At 42.7% G+C, this 23,133-nt stretch overlaps 2 protein-coding genes across 2 annotated transcripts; one reads left to right on the top strand and one right to left on the bottom strand.

The window, feature by feature from the left end:
* Window positions 1-48: 48 nt before the first annotated feature.
* Window positions 49-19,871, top strand: LOC105904994 (msx2-interacting protein-like). Its single transcript, XM_012832969.3, has 15 exons — window positions 49-521; window positions 2,105-2,425; window positions 5,277-5,765; window positions 8,047-8,207; window positions 8,402-8,602; window positions 8,854-9,005; window positions 9,197-9,322; window positions 9,435-9,548; window positions 9,645-9,758; window positions 10,116-10,216; window positions 10,435-17,695; window positions 17,789-17,881; window positions 18,063-18,257; window positions 18,438-18,596; window positions 18,795-19,871. The coding sequence occupies exons 1-15, from the start codon at window positions 439-441 to the stop codon at window positions 18,927-18,929; spliced, it is 9,705 nt and encodes a 3,234-aa protein (XP_012688423.3). The 5' UTR covers window positions 49-438; the 3' UTR covers window positions 18,930-19,871.
* A 1,015-nt stretch (window positions 19,872-20,886) lies between these two features.
* LOC122131129 (cAMP-dependent protein kinase type II-alpha regulatory subunit-like) lies at window positions 20,887-23,127 on the bottom strand. The gene is made up of 4 exons (XM_042706047.1): window positions 23,091-23,127; window positions 22,443-22,508; window positions 21,487-21,625; window positions 20,887-21,243 (listed from the first exon to the last, which is right to left on the bottom strand). The coding sequence occupies exons 1-4, from the start codon at window positions 23,094-23,096 to the stop codon at window positions 21,119-21,121; spliced, it is 336 nt and encodes a 111-aa protein (XP_042561981.1). The 5' UTR covers window positions 23,097-23,127; the 3' UTR covers window positions 20,887-21,118.
* Window positions 23,128-23,133: the final 6 nt, after the last annotated feature.

The following is a 23,133-nucleotide window of genomic DNA, read 5'->3' as shown; positions in this document are numbered from 1 at the left end:
CACATCCACCTTTTTTGCTCTAGTAGTGAAACATCTTTTCAGTTCTGTCGCCTATGTTAAATATGAAAATGTAACTTGTAACTGATATTTTACGCTAGCTGCAGGATATCCAGAACATAAACGAACTCCAAATATGTAGAAATTACATTGTTTGCTGCAAAGATTCGGTTATATGTCGCATGATCTCGGGAACGCGCCAGTCACGAGAAATGATAGCTGGAGAACAGTCGCCGTCAAAGCTGTAGGACTGCGCGCGGCGCGCACCCTGTCATCAGTGGTTCACACGCATTCGATAGGATTGGGGCTAGACTCACTAGCAGGGCCTGGATCATTTTTTCACCGAGTCGAAAGGCGTTTGTTTAGCAAGGCGGACTTCCCACCGGCGGAGATTAAAAACGTGAGAGCATATGAGTATAGACGGGAAACACAACGATCAGGATGGTTCGGGAAACCAGACACCTTTGGGTGGGAAATTTACCCGAACATGTTCGAGAGGAGAAAATTGTTGAGCATTTTAAACGGTGAGTTACACAAGAGGGTATATGGAATCAGCCCGCGCTATAGCCCAATATTTCTAATAGCTTGCTAGCATGGAGCGCATATCCGCAGAACATACACGAAATTGGATTCGGACATTTCAATAATACAACATTAACATTCACAGTAGGTATTAAATACTCTATTGCTGCACCCATCGTGTTTTTATTTGGTTCAACTGATAGTAGCCACTTGCAGTCTAACGTTACATTGAGACCAGCGAGCTAGCTAACGGTAAGCGAGCTAGCAATAATAGTTCGTAGCAGGATTGCTAGGAGACGTTCTTGCTAGCATGACAGCTACATTTGTTTCTGGCGATTTGTCTATTTCCACCACAATCGGAATGTTCTCATACGAACCGTTAAACATTTACACGGACTAAATTTGCACGAAAGTCTCAAAGATCAAACATCGAGTCCCTTTTTCCCCAGGTGGATAAGGGACGGCTAGCTAACAGCTAGCTACTGTACCAGCCATGCTAGCCATCTCGCTGGCTACGTCTAGCTAGCTACCGTTAGCTAAGGGGAACCAAGCTTTCTGTTGGACCGGCTGGTTTCGCATCGAAATAACCCGTTTCTAGCCAGTATATATGGTGTTTTAATTTTTTTGCAAATGGCCCTTCATTCATGTGAGTACACGAAGGCGCTACTCCATGCTGAACGGATAAATCAGCTTGCTCTGTTGATCCATTGGTAGGCGCAATGTCGTCTTGCCATCTTGTAACGTTACCTTGCTGTCCTCCGAGTTGTTTCCCTGCATGAAGACGCTAGTTAGCTACAACGCCAAAGTTACACATGGTTACTTTGTATTTTAACGTGATGAAAAGAGACCGTATACCAGAAATGGAGGCACAATATAGAATCACCCAGATACGTGTTTTTGTATAGTAATGTTTTTTTTATTTCTGGTTTGTTATGAAGAAATTATATTAGTCGACATTTCCTCACGGGTTGTGTACGAGACAAGCGTGTTCGCCAGACTATCGGATACATTGCCTAATACTAGAATTACATTTGGACTTATATGACTTCATTTTGGATGACATAAAGCGACCTATCTCGTTCCTGTTACAGGGAATGACAAAGCAAACCACACCGTAAAATTTAGTTTTTGTTGCGTTTACGGCCATAGTCCTGGACAGACTTGCTTAACAGGAAATTCATCCACGATAGTGTGTAGACATGATAAGTCTGCGTTTCTGGTCTGTAATCACTTATCCATTTGGGCATAATTTAGACATGCTATGGGGGATTCACACAATACTGAGAAACACATATCTCATGTTAACATACTCCTATTGTTATATAGTATCATATTATAAAGGTAATGTTTTGCTTCATTTGTAGTGAGCAACAGGCACTCATTGATAAGAATATTTTTTTAACCCTCTCTCCCCCCAAAATAATTGACTTTAAGTGAATTGCTCTTGATCTGGGGGCTAAATGGAGTTGGATACCTTACAGCCTACACCCACAGTACTTTGAGTTGTTAGATTTAGGAAAGACGGTTTCCTCCCAAACTGTGTGACCCCAGGGTAACTTTTGACATCTTTTCTCTTGTTTTCCAGCTATGGCCGCGTGGAGAGTGTCAAGGTCCTGCGGAAACGTGGCTCAGAGGGTGGGGTGGCGGCCTTTGTGGATTTTGTGGACATCAAAAGTGCACAGAAGGCTCACAATGCTGTCAACAAGATGGGGGACCGGGACCTACGCACTGATTACAACGAACCCGGCTCAGTGCCCAGTGCTGTGCGAGGGCTGGAGGACAACCCCCCCTCTAGCAGTCACGCCAGGGACGTTTCGGGGTTCTCACGGGCCGCGGTTGGTCCTGTTTATGGGCCCCCCGTGTCCCTCCACGGCAGAGAGGGACGCTATGAACGCAGAATAGACGGGTAAGTGGACGTGGGCTCCCTTTCCGAAGTGCAAGGGAAGCCAAGGGGTCTGATTAAACCATTTCCCACTATCAAAGAGGTGTATATTTTGGGTTATGAAAGAGAGGAGAATAAGGAGAACAAATCCATTTCAATTTGACATAGAACAGAATCTAGGGATTCTATCTTCATTCACAGAGACCCGACTTCACTCATGGAATTATCTAAAGCCATTTGTTTTATCATTTGAAAGAATGTGTGGATGTGATATGTATTCATTCGATGTGTTGGATGTGCGGTGTGAGCCCATAACCCTCTTTCAAATTGGATAATACGCGTGTGGAAAATTATCGTTCCTGGTGAGTTGGATGTATCACACATGGTGGAATATCCCCGTGTGGTTTGGATATTAGGAGTTCCCAGCCAAATTGGATCTATCCCACCCAAGATTTCGCGGTCCAGGAATGCGACGTGGTACCTGGTGGATTAAACATGAAAGTAGTTTTCTTTCAGGTACACCTATAAGATTAGGGATCATTTTTTTCTTTCTTCTGTCCATTTCCCTCATCGCACATGTGGTCGTTGAGATTACTCTTTTAATCTCATGGTTGCGAGGAAGGTCTGGATACGTCTCTTCTGGATCTTATAGCAGTTATAAGAGGAGGTCCAGTATGCCAAAGAGTGTCATGGATGTACCAATGATGTGTGGAGTACGTCATCTTGGGCTCCACGGTTTCATCACTCCTGTAGGGATGGTAACTTAATAAAACATTGCTAATTATGTAAACGGGAGGGTATTAGGGTAAAAAGATGAAAAAAGGGGCGATTTGAAATGGAGGATTTTTCCTCACCTGAGGTCCATGAAGACATCTGAAGACATCATGCCTTTCCGAGGTGAGAAGAGGCCTGCCCTGGACTAACTCCTCTGGATGTTGGAATGTAACCGCCAGCTCTTATCACGGATTATTATTGTGGTTCGGTGTGGATGTAGGTGCCTGCTACATTTGCATCTAAGGTAATGGAATTTTAATTAGGGCTCAGGCAAGTCTTCCGTTGGATTGACTAGTGCTTTCTGCCAAATCTGGAATCTACTCCTTTAAATGGAATAAACCCACTACAAGATTTTTTTTGTACTGGACTGGAATTATGATCTCTCCAACCACAGTTTGTAGATGTAATTGAATAAATTACTTATCCTCATGAAGATGACTGAAAAAGGAACTAACTGTGGCCAAAGATTTGGATTATCCCCCATAACCCGTTCTAATGAAGAAATTGGATATACTTGTTGCGCAAAAGTTTGTACTTTTGGCTGTCCTGAAGCTTTTTTTTTGGACCTCCCAGAGGATATATTTTCTGATCGTAATTTGAACAGTATACGTTTTCTCGGCACTGACGAAAAAGACCAGTTTTGAATATCCAGAACCTATACTTTATTGGATAATACCCTCTCCACCCAAGGCTTCCTCCATGCTTTGCCAAAAAGAAGACTACTGCCATCAAGCTATCAACTTTTTTTCCGCCTGCCCAACTTTTTTTTTTGGTACTTTTTTTTGGCTCACACAATTGCCCACCTAGATTGTATATTGGATTAGTAGGTTGAGTTACTGCTCTGAAAAGGTTGGTATTGTCCTCTGCGCTATACATCTGTGCCCTTTCTCTACCTCCCTCCCTCTCTCTCTGTCTCCCCCTCTCTGCCCCGCTAACCCAGGTGTGCCTTGTCTCCTTCACCCCCACTAACTTTTAGAACTTGTAGCTGGCATGTCTCTCCCCCCCCCCCCCCCCCCCCTGTTCTGTCACGCTCAGTTACCTTTTCTTTTCACCTTTTATTTAGTAAGGGACAGGGTCTTCACCATACCAGGCCAGTAAATCAGGAAACTTGTAATAGGGTTAGGGCTAAATCACATGAAGACATGAAGATATGCCAGTTTCTGCAGATAGATATGAAGGTGTCCCCACATCCTCAAGTCAAACTCAGTTTCCACTCACTTAAGTACTCTGTCTATAATAAGAATAGTTTATGTATGAAAGGCAGTCTGTAGAATAGTGGCAAAAATCGCTACTGTTGCATTGAAGGATTAGTCATATGTTTGTTCCCAAAGACTAAAGGGTTTTCATAATTGGTCTCCCTGTTGAGTGAGATTACCTTGGTCAGAGCAGTTTGACTGAGTTATACAAATTTCTAAATCTCATGCCATCAAAACTAAGATAGTAAGTGCAGTGGTCTTCAAGATCAGAGGACAAACCTCTGTAAATATTAGGGGTGCACCGATACTACTATCGGGACAATACTTTGCTCCAATTCCACTGTTTTGTTTACACAGTTTTATGTTTATTTTTGGTTGGAAATAGCCTCCTGTTATACGTTTTATTTTATATAGCACCAACCAGAGTGCATCTGATGAAAATATAACCGTTCTTCAAATTCATTGGACTTTGATGGTAATTGTTACTTTTATGGTAGAAATACTGCCTTATTAAGTACTCAGTATTGGAAAGTACTGAAGCGTAAATACTCGTACTCTGTCTGGAAAAAAGTAGTATCGGTCCACACCTAGTAAATATAACTCAAAATTGCTGGCGGTAATAGATTTTTCCTTGGCAAGTGTGGAATTCAGGTGGGGTTTAGCTCATCTTTTTCAACACACTGCTGCTAGGTCACATGCTACTTGAAAGCTGAAATGGAATGAAATAAAATAATTTGTACGAAATGTATTTTTTATCTTTATGGCTGGAATAAAAGTCTAAACTATTTGGTCTTTTAGGTGAAGGCTGACAATGGAGAAATCATGAAGCAGGTTTTTTTTAAAGAGAATAGAGCGTTTATAATCGAGATTTTGACGCTTCCATCTCTTGTTTGTTTGTCTTGCAGCAGCTCTGACAGTCGAGAGCGTGCCTATGAACATAGTCCCTACAGTCACCATGAACGCGGGGCCGCCTTTGACCGGCCGCGCCACTACAACACAGACTATTACCGTGACCGTGCCATGTTTAGCTCGGCTGTGGGCTCTGGCACCGCAGCTAGTGCCATGGCCAGTGGGTTTGAGGCCCCTGAGCCTCACTTTGAGACACGCATGCGTGACCCCTTTGCACTGTCCAGCGGCACACGCCGTGATCCTTACCGTGATGACCGGGGGCGGCGAGTAGACCGGACATACCACCACCACCGGCGCAGCCGGTCTTCACACTCCTCACAGTCACGCCACCCCTCGCCCCAGCGGACCACTGGCCAGACCTCCAAAACCCCCCACTCCCCCAAACGAGCCCCTGTCTCCCCCAGCAGAGGCCCGCGCTCACAGTCACGCTCCCGATCATCCAGCTCGGACTCTGTCAGCAGCACCAGCAGCACGGGTAGTGGCAGGTAGGCATAAGTGTGTGTGAGGCACAATTGTGAACATGAGTAAACACATTTTTTGTATTATCCTACATGAACGTTGCCAATTGTTTACACTACTTTTAAAATATGTTCTGCTGGTATGTCTGGTACCAGTTTCATATAGCTATATGGTTTTATAAAGAGAAATAATATTTAATCATTGTCTCACTGCATCCTTTTGTGATTATTAGGTAGTGATAGACCGAAATGGGTTTTTCAATGGCCGATATTTAGAGAACAGGGAGGCCGATAAATAATGTCTATATCATTTTGTTGGGTTTTTTTGGGGGGGGGGGGGGGGGCTTGCATCTGATAAAATACAACAATTTAATAATAATGACAAATGACACACAAAATTGCTGAAATTAACATTTATTTAACACTGTTATTGTCTCTGTTTGCTTATGCAGATCTGCACTCTACTTATTTTAAATAAAAAAAAATGTCCAAGTAATCAAAAAACGAAATTCTGTAAAAAAAACAAAAAAAAACATGGTCAGTATTTGGGTTAAATATTTGTTTGTTTCTTGGTGTGTTTTTATGTTTTTTTAAATATGGAAACTGGCATTTTTGCCTGCGACATCACTTCCACCAAGCTGATCTTACCGTAACATTGTTTACTCTCTGAAGGTCGCTTCATCTTTCAGTAGATTTCGAAATCTCTAATCACGTTTGTAAATTGGCGATACACCATTTTGGAACCGTCAATGGTGCAGCTCTTTGTGCAACGCCCAATAACTCAACTTGTGATTAGACGAGAGAAAGTCAACATTGCTGCCAGCGATCTCATTCCCCAAAACAGTAAAGCGCTGTTTGTAAAATTGAGAAAATAAGTAAATAAAACTATCGCTGCAGGACCGTAGTAACGAGTGCTTTTGCAATCGTAGACGACCCCAGAGGGTTTAAGCACTGCTAAGTTAGCTTTGTGTATTGAAGCACAGACAAACACACACACACGCACACGTGCGCAGAGGGAGAGATACACGCACACAAGTGCAGAAACATTATGTTAGCTAGAAGCCCATAACATTCGTTCCCCTTAACGTTGTTGGTAAGCTGATAATGTTAACGCTAGCTTTCGGACTGTTGTTATTGTAAGCCCACTTGTTGAATCAAATCTATCTCTAGTACATTAGAAATGCAACCGTTTGTAACTAACATTGGGTTTCTTATAACTATCTAATCAAACGCTTACGAGAGCAGATTGTTGACTTGAGACGAGAGAAGAGGTTCATCTATCCTGTCTTCATTCTCTGCCTCAGTTGACAGCGGGTGCTGCTGGCTTTGCCCACATGAGAATAGTTCTGCTAGCTGGCTATTAATGTTACTCTACTGCTGGCAAACTTTCCACTAGCATGCGCATGTATATGAGCACCGTCTATGAAGAAAATCGGTTTATGTTATTTTTTGATAATCGGTTGATGGTAGTCCGATGGTCGTCCGATGCCGATTAACTCAAAATGGCAGATATCGGCCCGATTAATCTAGTATAAGGTATGCCGGTGGTTCCCAAAATGGGGGGTGGGACCCTCGGTGGCTCATAGACTTACAGCAAAGGGGGTAAAAAAATGGAATGAGAACCATAAACAGCCAACTACTGGTCAAATGAAGTATGACCGTGCTCTTGCAGCATTGTAACCGGTAATAACCTATTTGGTGATCTTATAGCGTACTTTGTACTTTTGTAATATGGTAAGGGCCTACCGTTTAGCCTAATTATTAATGCAGTGGAGCGGCGCATAACATAAACCGGTCCAAAGAATGGAATGATACACAGCAAATCAATAGCCAATATAACGTTTGTTGATCCGGCCAGATATGACCTTGAACAAGATTTCTGATCAAATAAAAAAAAAAGTTTAACTGATCAAATATTTAAATTTAACTGATTGATGACATTAAATTGAAAATTTTAGCTATTCAAATATAGAAACTATGTTTAAGACGAGCTATGGAAAAGCTAATGGGCATCTTGTATCCTATATAAGCATCTCAATCCTTGCGCTGTGAGGGTTGGGGGAGGCCTTGTCAAAGGGGTTCCTACCATTAAAAGTTTGGGAATCACTAGTGTATGCATAAGAGTTACTCTTACCAAAATAGATCAGTCACAGGTACTGTCATGCCCACAGGATTTGGCTTGACACTTTTTTTTCATTCACCTTAAACCTAACCACTAGTGTTCTTCAGTGGAACATCCTTCTTCCAGCACAGCTTAGTGTTTACCGGATTCTAAACAGAAAATAACTTGTGTTTGTGTCATTGGCAGCAGTGACTCCAACAGCAGCTCCAGTGGGGGGTCACGAGCACGCTCAGTGCAGTCAGCCGCCACACATGCACCCACGGCCCCTCCCCCCCTGTCCATAGACGGTGACGAGCCACGCAGGAGTTTTGGCATTAGGGTTCAGAACCTACCTGTGCGCTCTACAGGTAGACTTTATTTCAACTACACACATTGGTTCACGTAACAGTCTGTTAAAACTGTGAGAGAAACGTTGTCCCCTTGACTAAATTTCTCCAATGTAGACGCTTGCAAAAAAATACTGTATTACCAAATTACAAGTAGTCTAGTTTGTGTCTGTTTCCTAACGTGAAGATTTCCTAATGCAAAATATTTTTTATAGACACGAGTTTGAAGGACGGGCTCTTCCACGAGTTCAAGAAGTACGGGAAGGTGACATCTGTTCAGATCCACGGGGCGTCGGAGGAGCGATACGGACTAGTTTTCTTCAGGCAACAGGAGGACCAGGAAAAAGCACTCACTGTCTCCAAAGGAAAACTCTTCTTTGGCATGATGATTGAGGTCACTGCCTGGAATGGCCCAGGTAAGAATCGATTTGCATTTGTCTCCATAAAAGTCAGGGCGCTACCCATGACTCGGCTTTTACAAATAATTATATGTAACCTTTAATGTATCTACAATACAAGCTAAGGCTAAATGTAAGTTGTTGCTCAGTCAGTAAATTGAGCTACAGTAATGCATTTTGTCATTAGGTCAATTCAGTACACCATTTTACATACACCAGCTTTTGACCTAGATTTGGTTTTATAGTGAATTTGGTTATATCTGTTACAGAGACCGAGAGTGAGAATGAATTCCGGCCTCTGGATGGAAGAATCGATGAATTTCATCCAAAAGCGACCCGCACTCTTTTTATTGGAAATTTGGAAAAGACAACCAACTACCAGCAGCTCTTGGACGTGTTTCAGCGCTTTGGGGAGATAGTGGTACGTTTTTTGTATGAGTTTCCTTCAAGTGCGGTGAAGAATTATCAAAAACACTTTAGTTTAAAGTGTTCAGAATGGCGATTAACCAAGATGCTGTTTTGTCTGTGGCTGATACATATTATTACTTATTTAAGTGCAGGTCGGGATAAAAAAATAATAATAATATATATATCTCTTGTTTTACCACCTAGGACATTGACATCAAAAGGGTTAATGGCGTTCCTCAGTATGCCTTTGTTCAGTACTCTGACATTGCGAGCGTCTGTAAGGCTATAAAGAAGATGGATGGAGAGTACCTTGGAGCCAACCGCTTAAAGGTTTGATCATATTATCTATTCCTTTTTTTGCAATTTGCACGATGCAGTTCTAGTTTAATTCACTCAAACATACCCCTTCACCATTATGACTTACTCGATACTTTATTTTCAGCTTGGTTTCGGGAAGAGTATGCCCACAACATGTGTCTGGCTGGATGGTTTGTCCTCTAACATCACAGAGCAGTACCTGAACAGACACTTCTGTCGCTATGGGCTTGTGGTCAAGGTCAATACAGTTCTTTTCCCCCCCAAGTAATTCTAGAAATGTCCTATATGTATAGAGATGTAATATTTTGACATTGCGCTTACTTTTTAATTTCAGGTAGTGTTTGACAGATTGAAAGGAATGGCTCTCGTCTTGTACAACAATACTGACTTTGCCCAAGCAGCTGTTAGAGAGACCAAAGGTTGGAAGATTGGTGGCAACAAAATTAAAGTAAGACAATGCTGGGATTAGTGTTTCTTCTCTTGCATTCTTAATATGTGTGTGTATATAGATACATGCACATATACAATACAACAGAAATGATCAGTTACTTAGAATCAGGTGTTGCATTATAATACAAAAGTACAAAACAAGGCACAGCTCCACAATGTACAAAACATTCAGTAAGACATTATATTTGATATTTAATTAGAAACATTCGGTAAGACATTATATTTGATATTTAATTAGAAACATTCGGTAAGACATTATATTTGACATTTAATTAGAAACTTTATTGCAACGGTAAACTATTGTTCATGGTGGTTGTGTAGTGTTATGTGTTTCACCAAGAGATTGTTCCTGCAGGTTGATTTTGCCAGTCAAGAGAGCCAAATGGCCTTCTATCGCTCCATGCAAGCTTCTGGGCAGGACATTAGGGACTTGTATGAAATCCCAACCGAGAGGAGGTAAGAACCTATGTTGATTTGGATTGATGTGAAAACTCTCCTTAGCAAATGACTTGTTGAAGGGTTGTAGACAGTGTCAGTTTTTTCTTGGGGTGGTCCCAACATAAACAATGCTTTGCATAAAAATGTGTGACACTTTCATTTCGCAAAGTATGCTTAGAGTGATTTTCAACTCAAAGGTCGCCCCCTATTAAATTCGATCCTGTTTCTTTACACAGAGAAGAACGCAGGCCTCCTTTTCATGAATTCACAGCAGAGCGAGCATACTATGAAAATGTGCGTACTCCAGGCCTTTACCCTGAAGATCCTCGACGTGAATACCCTGGCAGGAGCCGGGAACGTTACTCTGAACTAGAGCACTATCAAGGTGAACACTTTGACCCTCGCTATCATGAAGATCCCCGGGAGTACAGAGATTACCGTGACCCATTTGAGCAGGACATGCGCAAGTACACTTACATTCAGCGGGAAAGAGAGAGAGAGCGTGAGCGCTTTGAGGCTGACCGTGGTCGATGGAGCCCTTCTCATCAGAGACGTCCTATAACCCCTAGTGCTTCACCATCTCCTTCTGAGCGTGTCCCAAGAGAGACTGAGCGCCGTGTTTACAGGCATTCTTCAGAGCGAAGTGGGAGCTGTAGCTCGCTGTCCCCTCCACCAGCACCGTTTGAAAAGCCTGAGAAGTCCCCAGTGGAATATAAGACTGAGGGTCTTGAAAGAGAAATTGAGCCAGTGGAGAAGGAACGTGTTGCAGGCGCTGAGAGAAGCAGGCGGGGGAGACGCAAGGACAAAGGAGACAAGGAGAAGGGGGAGAGAGGCAAGTCAAGAAGAGGTAAAATGCCATCTCCTGTTGTCTCACATTCAGAGACGGACAAAGAAGCTTCTTTGGATGCTAGCTCAAATAAAGGGAAAGTTTCAGACACGGATGTTCCTGAGAAATCACGATACAAGGGTGATGATGAGCCTTCACCTTCTGAACAGGTGTCCCGTCTAGAGCCCCAGAAAGGGGAGAGACTTGATGCAGGAAAGGGAGATGCATCAGATAGGGATGGAAAAGGCAGACTGAAAAAACACCTAAAACCTGATCTTGGAAGTGAAGGGAAAGATTTAATTTTGGAGTCAGACCGTTTAGCCGCTCGTAAAAGGCGCTTTGGTGATCCCAGTGGAAAAACCATTCGACAGAAAAGGAGTAGATTGGAGGATGAGGGTGTCCAGTCCCCAGAGTCTGGAGCAACTTCAACTCTTACTAAAGAGACAGAAGATGTGAAGGCACTTGAAAAAGAGACACAGAAGAGGGAACATTTAAAGCCCAAACTGGAGAGGGGGACTTCTCATTACGGACTTAAAGAAGACCAAGACTCCTCTTCCATGTCTGGGATGAGAGGGCAGGGTCTGTGTTCAGTGGTACGACAAGGTGAACCATCAGATCTTGATGATCTTGACTCTGGGAAGGATCTGTCTGGTCCTAGTGTTTCTAGAGGGTTCTCACATGATGATAATCTTGATCAGGAAAACAAAGGCAGGGAAGAATATATCTCTCTTGACATAGATCTTTCCCAGAGCTACCGTAAGCAAATGGAACAACGCAGACTACGGCAGCAGCTCCAGGAGCCTGATAAACTTGGAAAACCAGGCAGTCCTCAGGGTTTGGATGCTGAAGACTTGGAACATCGCAGTCTAGTGCATGAAGTAGGAAAACCACCTCAGGATGTTACAGACAATTCTCCATCCTCTAGAAACAAGAAGCAAGACACTTTTGAGTTGGATGTGAGCAGCAAGAGAGAGCGTGTATACAGGAGCTTCCGGCCAAAGAGTGAAGATTCAGAATGGAATAACGCAAACTCTCCGAAACCACAACAGTCCTCCCAACATCCTGAAGAAGAAATTATGGACATGCCACATCTTATGACTGTCAAAGATGTTAAAGAGCTTCCAAAATCTGAAGAAACTGTTCACCCAGACTTAGAACTAGCAGTCAAAAGAGTACACACCACACAATTGGCTAAGCTTAGCACTCATTTACATGGCAGTGTAGATGATTCACAGAAACGTTGGGAGAGTAGGCTGAAGCAAGATTTATTACCTGATCTAAGTTTCTCGGGAAGAAAACGACTAGGACACAAGAATTTGGAATACGGCCTTTGGCACGATTTGGAGCCTGGGGAGGTACGGTCAGATTCTGAAGAGGATCGAGAGCACAAAACAAACTCTCCAATGCCCTCTACATCTCTTTCTCTTCCAGAGAGGCAAAGAGGGGACAGGCTGTCTGACTCAAAGTTATCCGCCTCTCTGGAAAGAAATAAATTCTATTCCTTTGCACTGGACCAGACTATTACACCAGACACCAAAGCTCTTCTTGAGAGGGCAAAGTCCTTGTCATCTTCTAGGGAAGACAACTGGTCTTTCTTGGATTATGACTCCCATTTCGCTAGTTTACGCAGTCGGAAGGATACAGAGAAGGTGGAGTCAACACCACGGCCAATGCCCTCATGGGCCATGAAGAAAAAGAAGATTCGAAGTGAGTCTGAGGATAAGCTAGATGACAGGAAGGAGGAACCAAAACCAGAGGAGCATGAGCGAAGGGGACTTTTTGCCTCTCGTTTTCTTCACAGTTCTATTTTTGAACAAGATTCAAGACGCCTCCAGCACCTTGAACGAAAGCATGAGGACTCTGAACAAGGTCTTGGGTACCAGTCCACTCAGCAAGGTGCAGTAGAGGGACAAGCCGACTCTGAACCAGTTGTGCTATTTCATAGCAGATTCTTGGAGCTGACACGATTGCAACATCAAAAAGGTAAAGATCTCAAAGAACCTCAGCAAGAGGCCAAGAGAGGAGAAATCACAGATGGCAGCAGAATGGGTAAGCCACAAGAAGAGCCCCAAGAACAGCCACAGCCAGTTGCTCATGTTGTTGAACCAGTTTTAGAATCTGAAACGAAACCAGTTAGCCCTGTTCAGCTACTCCCCTTGCCACAGATGGCCCAGTCAGCTAAAGAGATGTCGCCTCCATTGGAGAAAAATATTGTTCAAAGTAATTCACCCAAGTCTTCTTATCTGTCAGTGAAAGAGGAAGAAAATGAATCTGAAAAGACTCATGTGCCTCCACCCCAGCATGTGCAAGAGGAAGAGCTGCCCTCCATCAGCCCTGTATTACCTGAAATTCGAATGACAGAGTTAAAAGAACCAATGAGCTATGAACAACATGAACCATCCATCAAAAGTGACATGAGTGAGGAGCAAATATCTAGTGTTGAATCCAAGCCTAGTGAAATAACAGAGACTAAGGTTAAGACAGAACCCAAGCCTGAACCTGAAGTTTCACATTTTCCCAACTATGCCTCCCCAACTCCTGTTGAAGACATGGAGACCATGAAACATGAATCTAGTCCCATTGATGATGAACCACGAGTCAAACAAGAGATTGACCATAATTCTGTTGATACTTTTTCTGTGGAGGAGCCAGTCTCACCACCACAAAAATCGAAAAATAAGAAGACAAAGACTTCTCCCACAATGCCTGTAACTCCGTTGGCATCCCCAAGTAGTTCTGACAAACAAGCCACACGTAAGAGTGAGCGAATTGATAGAGAGAAGTTGAAACGTGCCTCTTCCCCACGAGGAGAAAAAACAACTCCTGACTCCAAGTCGACAAGTAAATCTCCTGTACAGGGCCCCGACACAGAGCAGGTCACCGAACAAAGACGAAGACGAAGAAACGTGCGGTCTGTGTATGCCACTCCAGTTGAAGATGAGTCTACTACACAGGCTGGTAAGGAGGTAGAGTCACCGCGTGCAGCTAGGAAACGAGGAGGGGACAAAGAAGTAGCACATTCACAACAGTCAGACCAGGACATACTTGCTGTACCAACAACCTCAAGGCGAGGGCGCCCTCCTAAGAATCGGCGCCAGGGAGAAGATGCATCACTTCTGAAGTCCAAAATTGCAGAGACAAAAGAGGTAGAGGGCATAGAATTGGGGAACAGCGAAACTGTCTTGAAAACTACTAAAGGTAAACATTCTCCCCACCCACAAAAATCGCAGGCACCTACATCTAGCACTTATAGCAAGAAAGGGGACAAACTTTCTGACACCAACCAGCAGGTAGATCTTTCTGAGGATATTAATATGCTAGATTCTGAACCCCAGAGTGATCTTTCTCCAGGAGAAAGAGGAAAAAACACAGAGAACCCAAAACAGAGCACAGAGGAAGGGCAACAAAAAGATGATGGTGTTCTTACTGATGGGACTACTGGGATCAAAACTGACAACCCCACTGAGGCCCCTGTTGTGGACGAACTTCCTCAAGCTGAAAAGAGTGGGAAGTCTAAAGCTACAAGATTGATTCGAAATACTAAATTGCCAACTGAAGACAAGTCCCTTGTTCTTAAGAATCTACGAATCAGACTTGACATGACTGAGGTCAAAGCAATGCTTCAATCTGGTGAAGATGATGTTGAGGTGGAGGATTTGAACAAAAAAGCAGAACTTTCACCCAAAGATCAAGTTATGGAAAGCTCTCAAGAAAAAGAAGTCGTACAAAGTGATAAGGATGAGGAACCATCAGACTCTAAAATGACCGACCCAGCTGAAAACGATTTATCTCGAGAATTCGAACTTGAGCAAGCTGTAGAAAACATAGCTAAACTGACTGATGGTCCTAGCCCTCAACCATTCAAAAGTCCCAGAACAGAGCGACCTAGTCCAGTGGTTCCGGTTCCACTTCCACTTCCAGTTCCAGTGGAACCAGAGCCTCCGATGGAGGTTGAGAAACCTGCCAATCCTGCCAGTGAAACTGAACTTGCTGCTGCCATTGATTCAATCACATCTGAAGACCTATCCTGCGCATTGCCGCAAGAGCCAGCCATCAGCACTGTTATGGCGTCGGAACCAGCAATCCAGCCATTTCAAAGAGATTCCAAGGTTGTAGAACCTAGTTCCAGCAGTGCTCCTATTCAGGAGGAGACGAGTTCCACAGTGTCTCCTAGGAAAGGAGCTAAAGGCAGAGCTAAAACACAAAAGAAGTCGAAAAGTCAAAAGCCAGCTGCCAGCAGAAAGGATTCGGTTAAAGACAGTGTAGCAGAACCTGACAACTCCAGTGTCCAGGGTTCAGATCCTGTGTCTGACACGCAAACAGTTACAGAGAATCCTTCTGCAACATCCATAGTCATTACCTCCCCTTCTAAATTGAATGTGTCACATCTAACAGACAATGTTACTGAAGAACCACTTCATGATGAACCCACACATGGAAGATCTGCAGGCCTTGTGAATAAAAGTCAAACTATTCTTAAACCACCACAGCCCTATGAGTGTACTCCTCTCTCCCCAACATCTTTATGCCTAAAACCCACACACAAGCTTCCTCTCTCTCCAACAGACCGATTTAGTCAGTCCAGGGACACCCCAATGGTACCAGCAGCTCAAGGAGAAAATCAAACCGTGTCCCCTGGACCTGAAACCCATGACCCTGACTCCAGTGACTTGCGCAAAATTCTAATGAAGCCTAAAAATATCCCTCTGTCAGGTACTAGCACTGCACTGGGAAACATGACTTCACACCCACCGAGAGAGAGTGTGTCTCCATCAGAGATGGTAGCCAATAAGACTTCTTTGCCAGAAAGTCGACATTCAACTTTGCCTGCTCAACCTGTTGTCCGGTCCCCTGGCTCCCTCCCTTCAACAGAGACCAAACAGCTTTTTGGTGAGAAAACTGTGATTTCTGTCATTGCCTCCACTGCCACCTCAGTCATAAGTCGTATCTGTAACACTCCTGAGTCTGAGGAAAAGGCAAATATCCCAAGGAATAACCCGTATGGTGAAAAACAACTTCCCAAGCAAATGTTTCAGACCAGTATCGAGGAGAGTAGTACTTACCATGGAGCAACTATGGGAGAGGAAGGAGGAAATGCAGGACGTTTTGTAGTTGAAAGTGCAACTGTTGGTACAGGGCCCAGTCCTGGCTTGAGGGTGAACACTTCAGAGGGTGTGGTGGTGCTTAGTCACTCTGGTCAGAAAATGGAAGGACCACAGAGGATTAGTGCAAAAATTAGCCAGATTCCACCAGCTAGCCCTGCGGACATGGAGTCTCAGCAGTTGGTTTCCATGCCTCAGATGAAACCAGATCATTATGCCCAGACCCCTAGTGCCAAGTGCCCTCTTGTTCCATCAGATCACGGGCATTCCCTTAAGACACAATCAAGTGTCTCCACCAAACAAGAAAATTCCTTGGACAAGATTGAAACATACCAAGCAAGTGGTCAGAGTGGGGTTGTGAAAAGGTTGCCGCAATCTGGGGGCAGTCCACAGGTTATGGGTTACCATCACTCAGACTTTTCTATGCTTATGAAGCATCCAAAGAAAGCAGAAGGAGCAGAACCTCTCAGTGATGGGGCTAAACCCTCCTGGGCATCTGCTATAAGTCCAGCCATAAGCCCCCACCTTCCCTCGTTGGCTGGTAATCCTGTTGGGTTCTTACCCAACACTCCTGCAGATAGAGCTCCCACTCACCTTGGTGGAATTAAAGAGCCTCGTTCTCCTCGGAAATCTGGCCACCCTCATTCTCCTTTTACCAAAGTGTCTTCTCCCATAGGGTCCTCCTCTCCAAAGGCCATGCCCTCTGGCTTACCGCCCATGTCTCAGTATGTCCCAAATGTCCATCACTCAGAGCAGTCAGTCATCATGCCTCCACACAGCACCCATGGAAGCATAGGTAGAATGTCACCACACCGTGTTGGCCAGACCATTCCAATGGGACATTTGTCTCAAGGAGATGTTAGAGTGAACACTCCACCATTGGCTATGATGAATTATGGGATGCATTCTGATCCACTGTCATCTCCATGGTCAGGGCCTCCCCAACAGTGCCCAACATCTCCTCAGGCAGTTGGAGGCAGAGATATGGTTCTGAAGGTCAATCCTGGCAATACAAGGGCACATGAAGCAAATGATGAAGAGACAAGACGATACCAGGCCTTGGGAAGACCAACAGCCACTCCCCTTAAGCCAGAAACCTTGCCACAAGAATATCGTGGAGCTCTACATAGTGGTCTGCCACTAGACCGCTACAACATTGCACAGAGGGATATGCGTGTACTCATGCATCACCAGCAGGGGGAGCGCCCTGCCTCAGAGTTGCACCATGGTCCTGAACCTGTTCCCTCTTCATCCAGCTCCACCAGCATAACTGCTTCCTTGTCCCCAAGGGCTCACCTACTGGCAAAAAATGTGCCTGAGAGGGACGCCTTGAAATCATCAGAGGTTAACAGGCCACTTTCACCTGTCACTAAAGAGGGAATTATTGGCATCCGTGGAGCTATGCCTGCCATTTCCTCACCTCAACGAATTCAATTACTGGCATCAGGAACGAGCCCAGCGTTCCAAGAGTACCCGGCCGTGTATACCAATATTAGAGGTGTCCCTTCGCAGTTTGCAGAGAATTCACCTTTGAACATCAACCAGACTCCGCACATTGCATCTTCACAGGTAAGAGAAGCTTTTCTGCTTCAATCTAAACAGATGTTTTGAAGGCTAATATAAAGTCCCATTTAATTTTAATTTTCAATGTTTTGTTGGAAGGCTCCTCAAGATCCAGACCGCAGCCAAACGCCAAATGAGGGTAAAGGGGAACAGGTGGAACACCAGTCTGTGAACATGGTGCAGCTTTTAACGGTAAGACAATAGAATACAAGACCAGTAAAAGTACTTGAAATACTTGTATACTTTTGCAGTTAGTCAGGTCATATATATATATATATATATATATATATATATATATATTATGTATGTATGTATGTATGTATACATGTCTGTATATAAGTTTGAACCCTAGTGTCTTGTCTTCTCTCAACAGAAATATCCCATCATTTGGCAAGGCCTAATAGCTCTAAAGAACGATACTGCTGCAGTCCAGTTACATTTTGTGTATGGAAACAAGGCCCTTGCAGTGCGGTCTCTACCCTTGCAGGAGGGAGGTGCTCTCTTGCGCATTGTCCAGAGAATGAGATTGGAGGCATCACAGCTGGAGAGTGTGGCTCGAAGGATGACTGTAAGATTTCTTTTTGTGTCTCATTATGCAACTTTTTTGGAACCAAAAGTAATACATTATGTGGTGGTCTTTGCTGATGAGTTTATGAACTCACTCATTCTTAAAATTTAAGATGGCGGCAGAGTTGCCTTCAGTTACTAACCGATTAAGTCAAATATTCCACCTTTTTTTCTGCATTAGGGTGACAGTGAGTTCTGCCTGTTGCTGGCCATGCCTTGTGGGCGTGACCAAGACGATGTCCGGAGCCAAACCCAGTTCCTCCGAACATCTTTCATAAACTACCTGCAGGCCAAGCTGGCTGCAGGAATCATCAACATCCCAAACCCAGGCTCCAATCAGGTGAGAAGACAGCCATGTAATGTTGTGTTGACGGCCATGATGGTGTAATGGTGTAAACAATATTTTTTTGTTTGTTTATTTCTTCCAATCACTGTTCGAAATATGAACCTGAATTTTTAAATTTGCACATGTTTGTCTGGCATCCCTTTTTCTTAATAAAAGAGAGACAAGTGAACTCTTCCCCCTTTGCCCCCACAGCCAGCCTACGTGCTACAGATCTTTCCGCCATGTGAGTTCTCGGAGAGCCATCTTTCACGGCTTGCACCAGACCTCCTGAGTAGAATCTCCAGTATCTGTCCACAGCACCTCATGATCGTCATCACCTCTGTGTGACTTATTGGATATCTCACACAGCCACCTTCTCTGCCTTTCCTTACCCCCTCTACCCTCCTGGACACATCTTTCATCATCAGGATAATGGCACGTTTTTGGAGCTGGGAGTTCCTGAAAAATGTAAAGTCCGTCTCTGGAACATTATCTTTTTCTATCATTCGTAATTTTTTTTTTTCTTTCTCATTTTTTCCCCTAATCCAGTCTTTCCTGCCTGGTATTTGTGTGTTTCTCTGAGGAGCTCAGGGAAAGGCCAACACGGGGGCCCCGCTCCAGACGATGTACAGTCTTATCTGATCATTTCTCTGCTGTATTTGTATTTATTGTTGGTGTTATTTTATTGTTCCTTTTTTCTACAAAGGTAAATACATTGAGAAAATCAGGATGTTTGAAGAACAAAGAAATTACCATCAAAGTGGATTTGCTTCTTTTGTCTCTTCCTTCTACAGAGATTTTGGCTTCAATAAAACAAACGGAATACTAATAACCATGTACAATACATTTTTGGTTTTCAGTATAGCAATTATGTACAAATGACTGCGGTAAATTCCCTCAAAGGAATTTCCACCCAATGAAATTTTTTCTTTTTTTTTTTAAAAGCCCATCACTTAGACAGCTCCCGATTCCACTCTGCTACTTAACCAGGTTTACTTTTGGCCTCACACCGCATCAGACAAGCAGCAGTAGGATTTTGGAGTTCGGATGGCTGGACTGTAAATATTTTAAATATTTAAACTTTTAAACAAAATGGTTGGAGCCCCAGAGATGCCATCCTATTGTCAAACCACAGATTGAACTGGATGAGGAGACGAACCACAGACGAACATGAGACGTTATTGTTTGTGATGTAAATACTAACTAGGACGTAGGCTGCCAGCTCTTGGATGGGCTGTTCTGGGCACTTCCCATTTTGTTACTCAAATAATAAAAAAAAAAAACATTGAACATTTGTGATTCATTTTTTCATTTCATCTGCATGGTTCTTGTTCTCAGCAGTTTATTCTGTCCCAGACAAGCTTATCTAAAGTCAAATAAATGTTTTTAATAATTACCATTTGGTGATATCATCAGCATTTTGTGTGCTAGCAGCGCTAACTGCCATTACAATGAAATAATCATGACCCTACACCAGCAGTACCATATTTAATCAGTAGTATGAATAGAGAACTAGAATGATTCATATTTAATCAGTATCAACAGAGAACTAGAATGATTCATATTTAATCAATAGAGAACTAGAATGATTCATATTTAATCAGTAGTATCAATAGAGAACTAGAATGATTCATATTTAATCAGTATCAATAGAGAACTAGAATGATTCATATTTAATCAGTAGTATGAATAGAGAACTAGAATTATTCATATTTAATCAGTAGTATCTCAACAGAGAACTAGAATGATTCATATTTAATCAGTAGTATCAATAGAGAACTAGAATGATTCATATTTAATCAGTAGTATCAATAGAGAACTAGAATGATTCATATTTAATCAATAGAGAACTAGAATGATTCATATTTAATCAGTAGTATCAATAGAGAACTAGAATTATTCATATTTAATCAGTAGTATCTCAACAGAGAACTAGAATGATTCATATTTAATCAGTAGTATCAAGAGAACTAGAATGATTCATATTTAATCAATAGAGAACAAGAATGATTCATATTTAATCAGTATCAGTAGAGAACTAGAATGATTCATATTTAATCAGTAGTATCAATAGAGAACTAGAATGATTCCAGATCAGAAAAGACCTTTGGGTTATTCTGTTATCAAATCCAAGCCTAAATACACTAGCATAACTCAATTCACAAAAAAATGATTACCTGATTGTATCAATGTGTTTATTAGGAATTCTACTCAAAAGAAGATAACAGACCAGATTCCTAAAAATGTTAAAAGAAAAAGGAATGCAATCAAGTTCCACTAAATGGTGGTAAAGGATCACCTGTGACCACTCACTAAGCACAGCAGTATAGGAAGACATTACTGCTGCTGCATTTCAGGTTTTTCTTTGTGAACACACTTTAGGAACAAACACAAAAGATTCATATATTCAGCAGTTTCATACCATAAGAAGAATCATTAAAATGTCACTTGCCTTCAGGCAAGTATTTTATACATGTGAAAGTTGTTTCATGTCACACAAAAAAATTGCCATGCCGTCTCAAATATTTGCATACAGGCTAGTGCCTTAAGTCAGCACTGGAGCCAAACAGGGCCACTAGCTGCTCCTCATAAGAAGCAATGTTCCTCTTCATGATCTCCTTGCATGAACCAAGCAGACGCTCAAACGCTTGCACATCCATCACTGACGGAGAAAAGATAAGGAAAAAAATTACAATCCGGACCCTTCAGGTACAGCAAGTAGATGTTCTCAATACGTTTTATCAACCATCTGGATTGCCTTATTTACATGACTTTCAAACTAGCAAGCAGCAGTCAGTGACACGTGTGGGCTCTCTGGTTTAATGGATGGAGTAGAAATAACAACCTTTTATTTCCTAATAACAAACGTTTGTCTTGTTTATGCATGTTTAAATGAAACCCTCACCCAAGCACTTGGTCTCTCCCACTGCATACACTGATGCGGCACGTGGCTTTTCGGCGACTAGTGCCAGCTCCCCAAAATACTGTCCCCTAGAACAGCGGGCGATCTCCACTTCCTCATTGGCCATTGGTCCTGCCTTGGTCTAAAGAAGCAAGAAAAACATAAGGCTTAAAGCCTACAACTAACACCCCCACTCCCCGCTCTAGCCCGACACCTCCCCATCACCAACCACAAGACATGTTTATGATTCACTGGCATTATGTTGAATCGCCTCACAAATCTCCAAATTTGGAAAACAGTGGGTTCCAAAACCACCAAGTCCCACACGGCCTCCTGCTTCTTAGGAAGCAGGAATGTTCAGCCGTTTCCCAAGTAAGGACAGATTGTGATTGGATGTGAACTTTGATATGCACAGCCCAGAAATACATTCCTTATTTCTAAACATCTCTTCAAGACACTGCAAGTTTGTTTCATTTCAACTTCATTTCTGTTGTGAGGCAACGGGCTCTGACTAGACAGGACTAAATGGGAAGAGCTGGCTTTACTTTGCTCTTCATCATAATCTTACTATGCTCTTCATCATAATCTTACTATGCTCTTCATCATAATCTTACTATGCTCTTCATCATAATATTACTATGCTCTTCATCATAATCTTACTTTGCTCGTCATTATAATCTTACTTTGCTTTTCATCATAATCTTACTATGCTCTTCATCATAATCTTACTTTGCTCGTCATCATAATCTTACTTTGCTCTTCATCATAATCTTACTATGCTCTTCATCATAATCTTACTTTGCTCTTCATCATAATCTTACTATGCTCTTCATCATAATCTTACTTTGCTCGTCATCATAATCTTACTATGCTCTTCATCATAATCTTACTTTGCTCTTCATCATAATCTTACTTTGCTCTTCATCATAATCTTACTATGCTCTTCATCATAATCTTACTTTGCTCTTCATCATAATCTTCACAACACCAGACTCCACCATGTAAAAACAATCAGCCTCATCCCCCTGAAAGAAAAGATGCATGATTTCCTTTACAGCAGAGACAGAAAGATGCATTTTGTGAAAGTGTTCAATAACTGAATAAAAACAAGGGGTTCTCAAACATTTCAAGGCCTACCCCCACCCAGCTTTTCTTAAACAGTTTTGACATTTGAACTAACATTTTCCAGGAAATTTCATCCATCAGTTAAAACTTTTAACAAAAAGAAAACAGATGTCCATCAGCCGTTGCCTAACTTTTCATTAACATTGTTTTTATGTTTGAACAGTTAAACATGCATGTCCGTTGTATTAATAATACGGCTAGCTATTTCTTCTGACAATGGTTCAACCGTAGGCCCCGACCATACTATATAAATATAGAGTAGGCTATAAACTCACCAAATAGGTTAGTTACAGGCTACAGAGCTGAAGAGCACTGCTATACTTCATTTGACCAGTAGTTGGTTGTTTAGGGTCTAGTTCTGTTTTTTCCCCCACCCCACCATGCTGTAACTCCATTCCCCCCCTAGGGGGCGCACACCACACTTTGGGGCCCACGGGCAAACACTCATGCCATAATGCATTTAGAAAATGAAGTGGCTGTACCTGCATAATAATCAGCTCTCCGTCTTTAAAGGATTTCATTCCC

This window comes from Clupea harengus, unplaced genomic scaffold (assembly GCF_900700415.2).
Source record: "Clupea harengus unplaced genomic scaffold, Ch_v2.0.2, whole genome shotgun sequence".
Classification (NCBI taxonomy): Eukaryota; Metazoa; Chordata; class Actinopteri; order Clupeiformes; family Clupeidae; genus Clupea; species Clupea harengus.
Note: the sequence above shows the minus strand (reverse complement) of the source record. Positions and strands in the feature narration are given on the sequence as shown.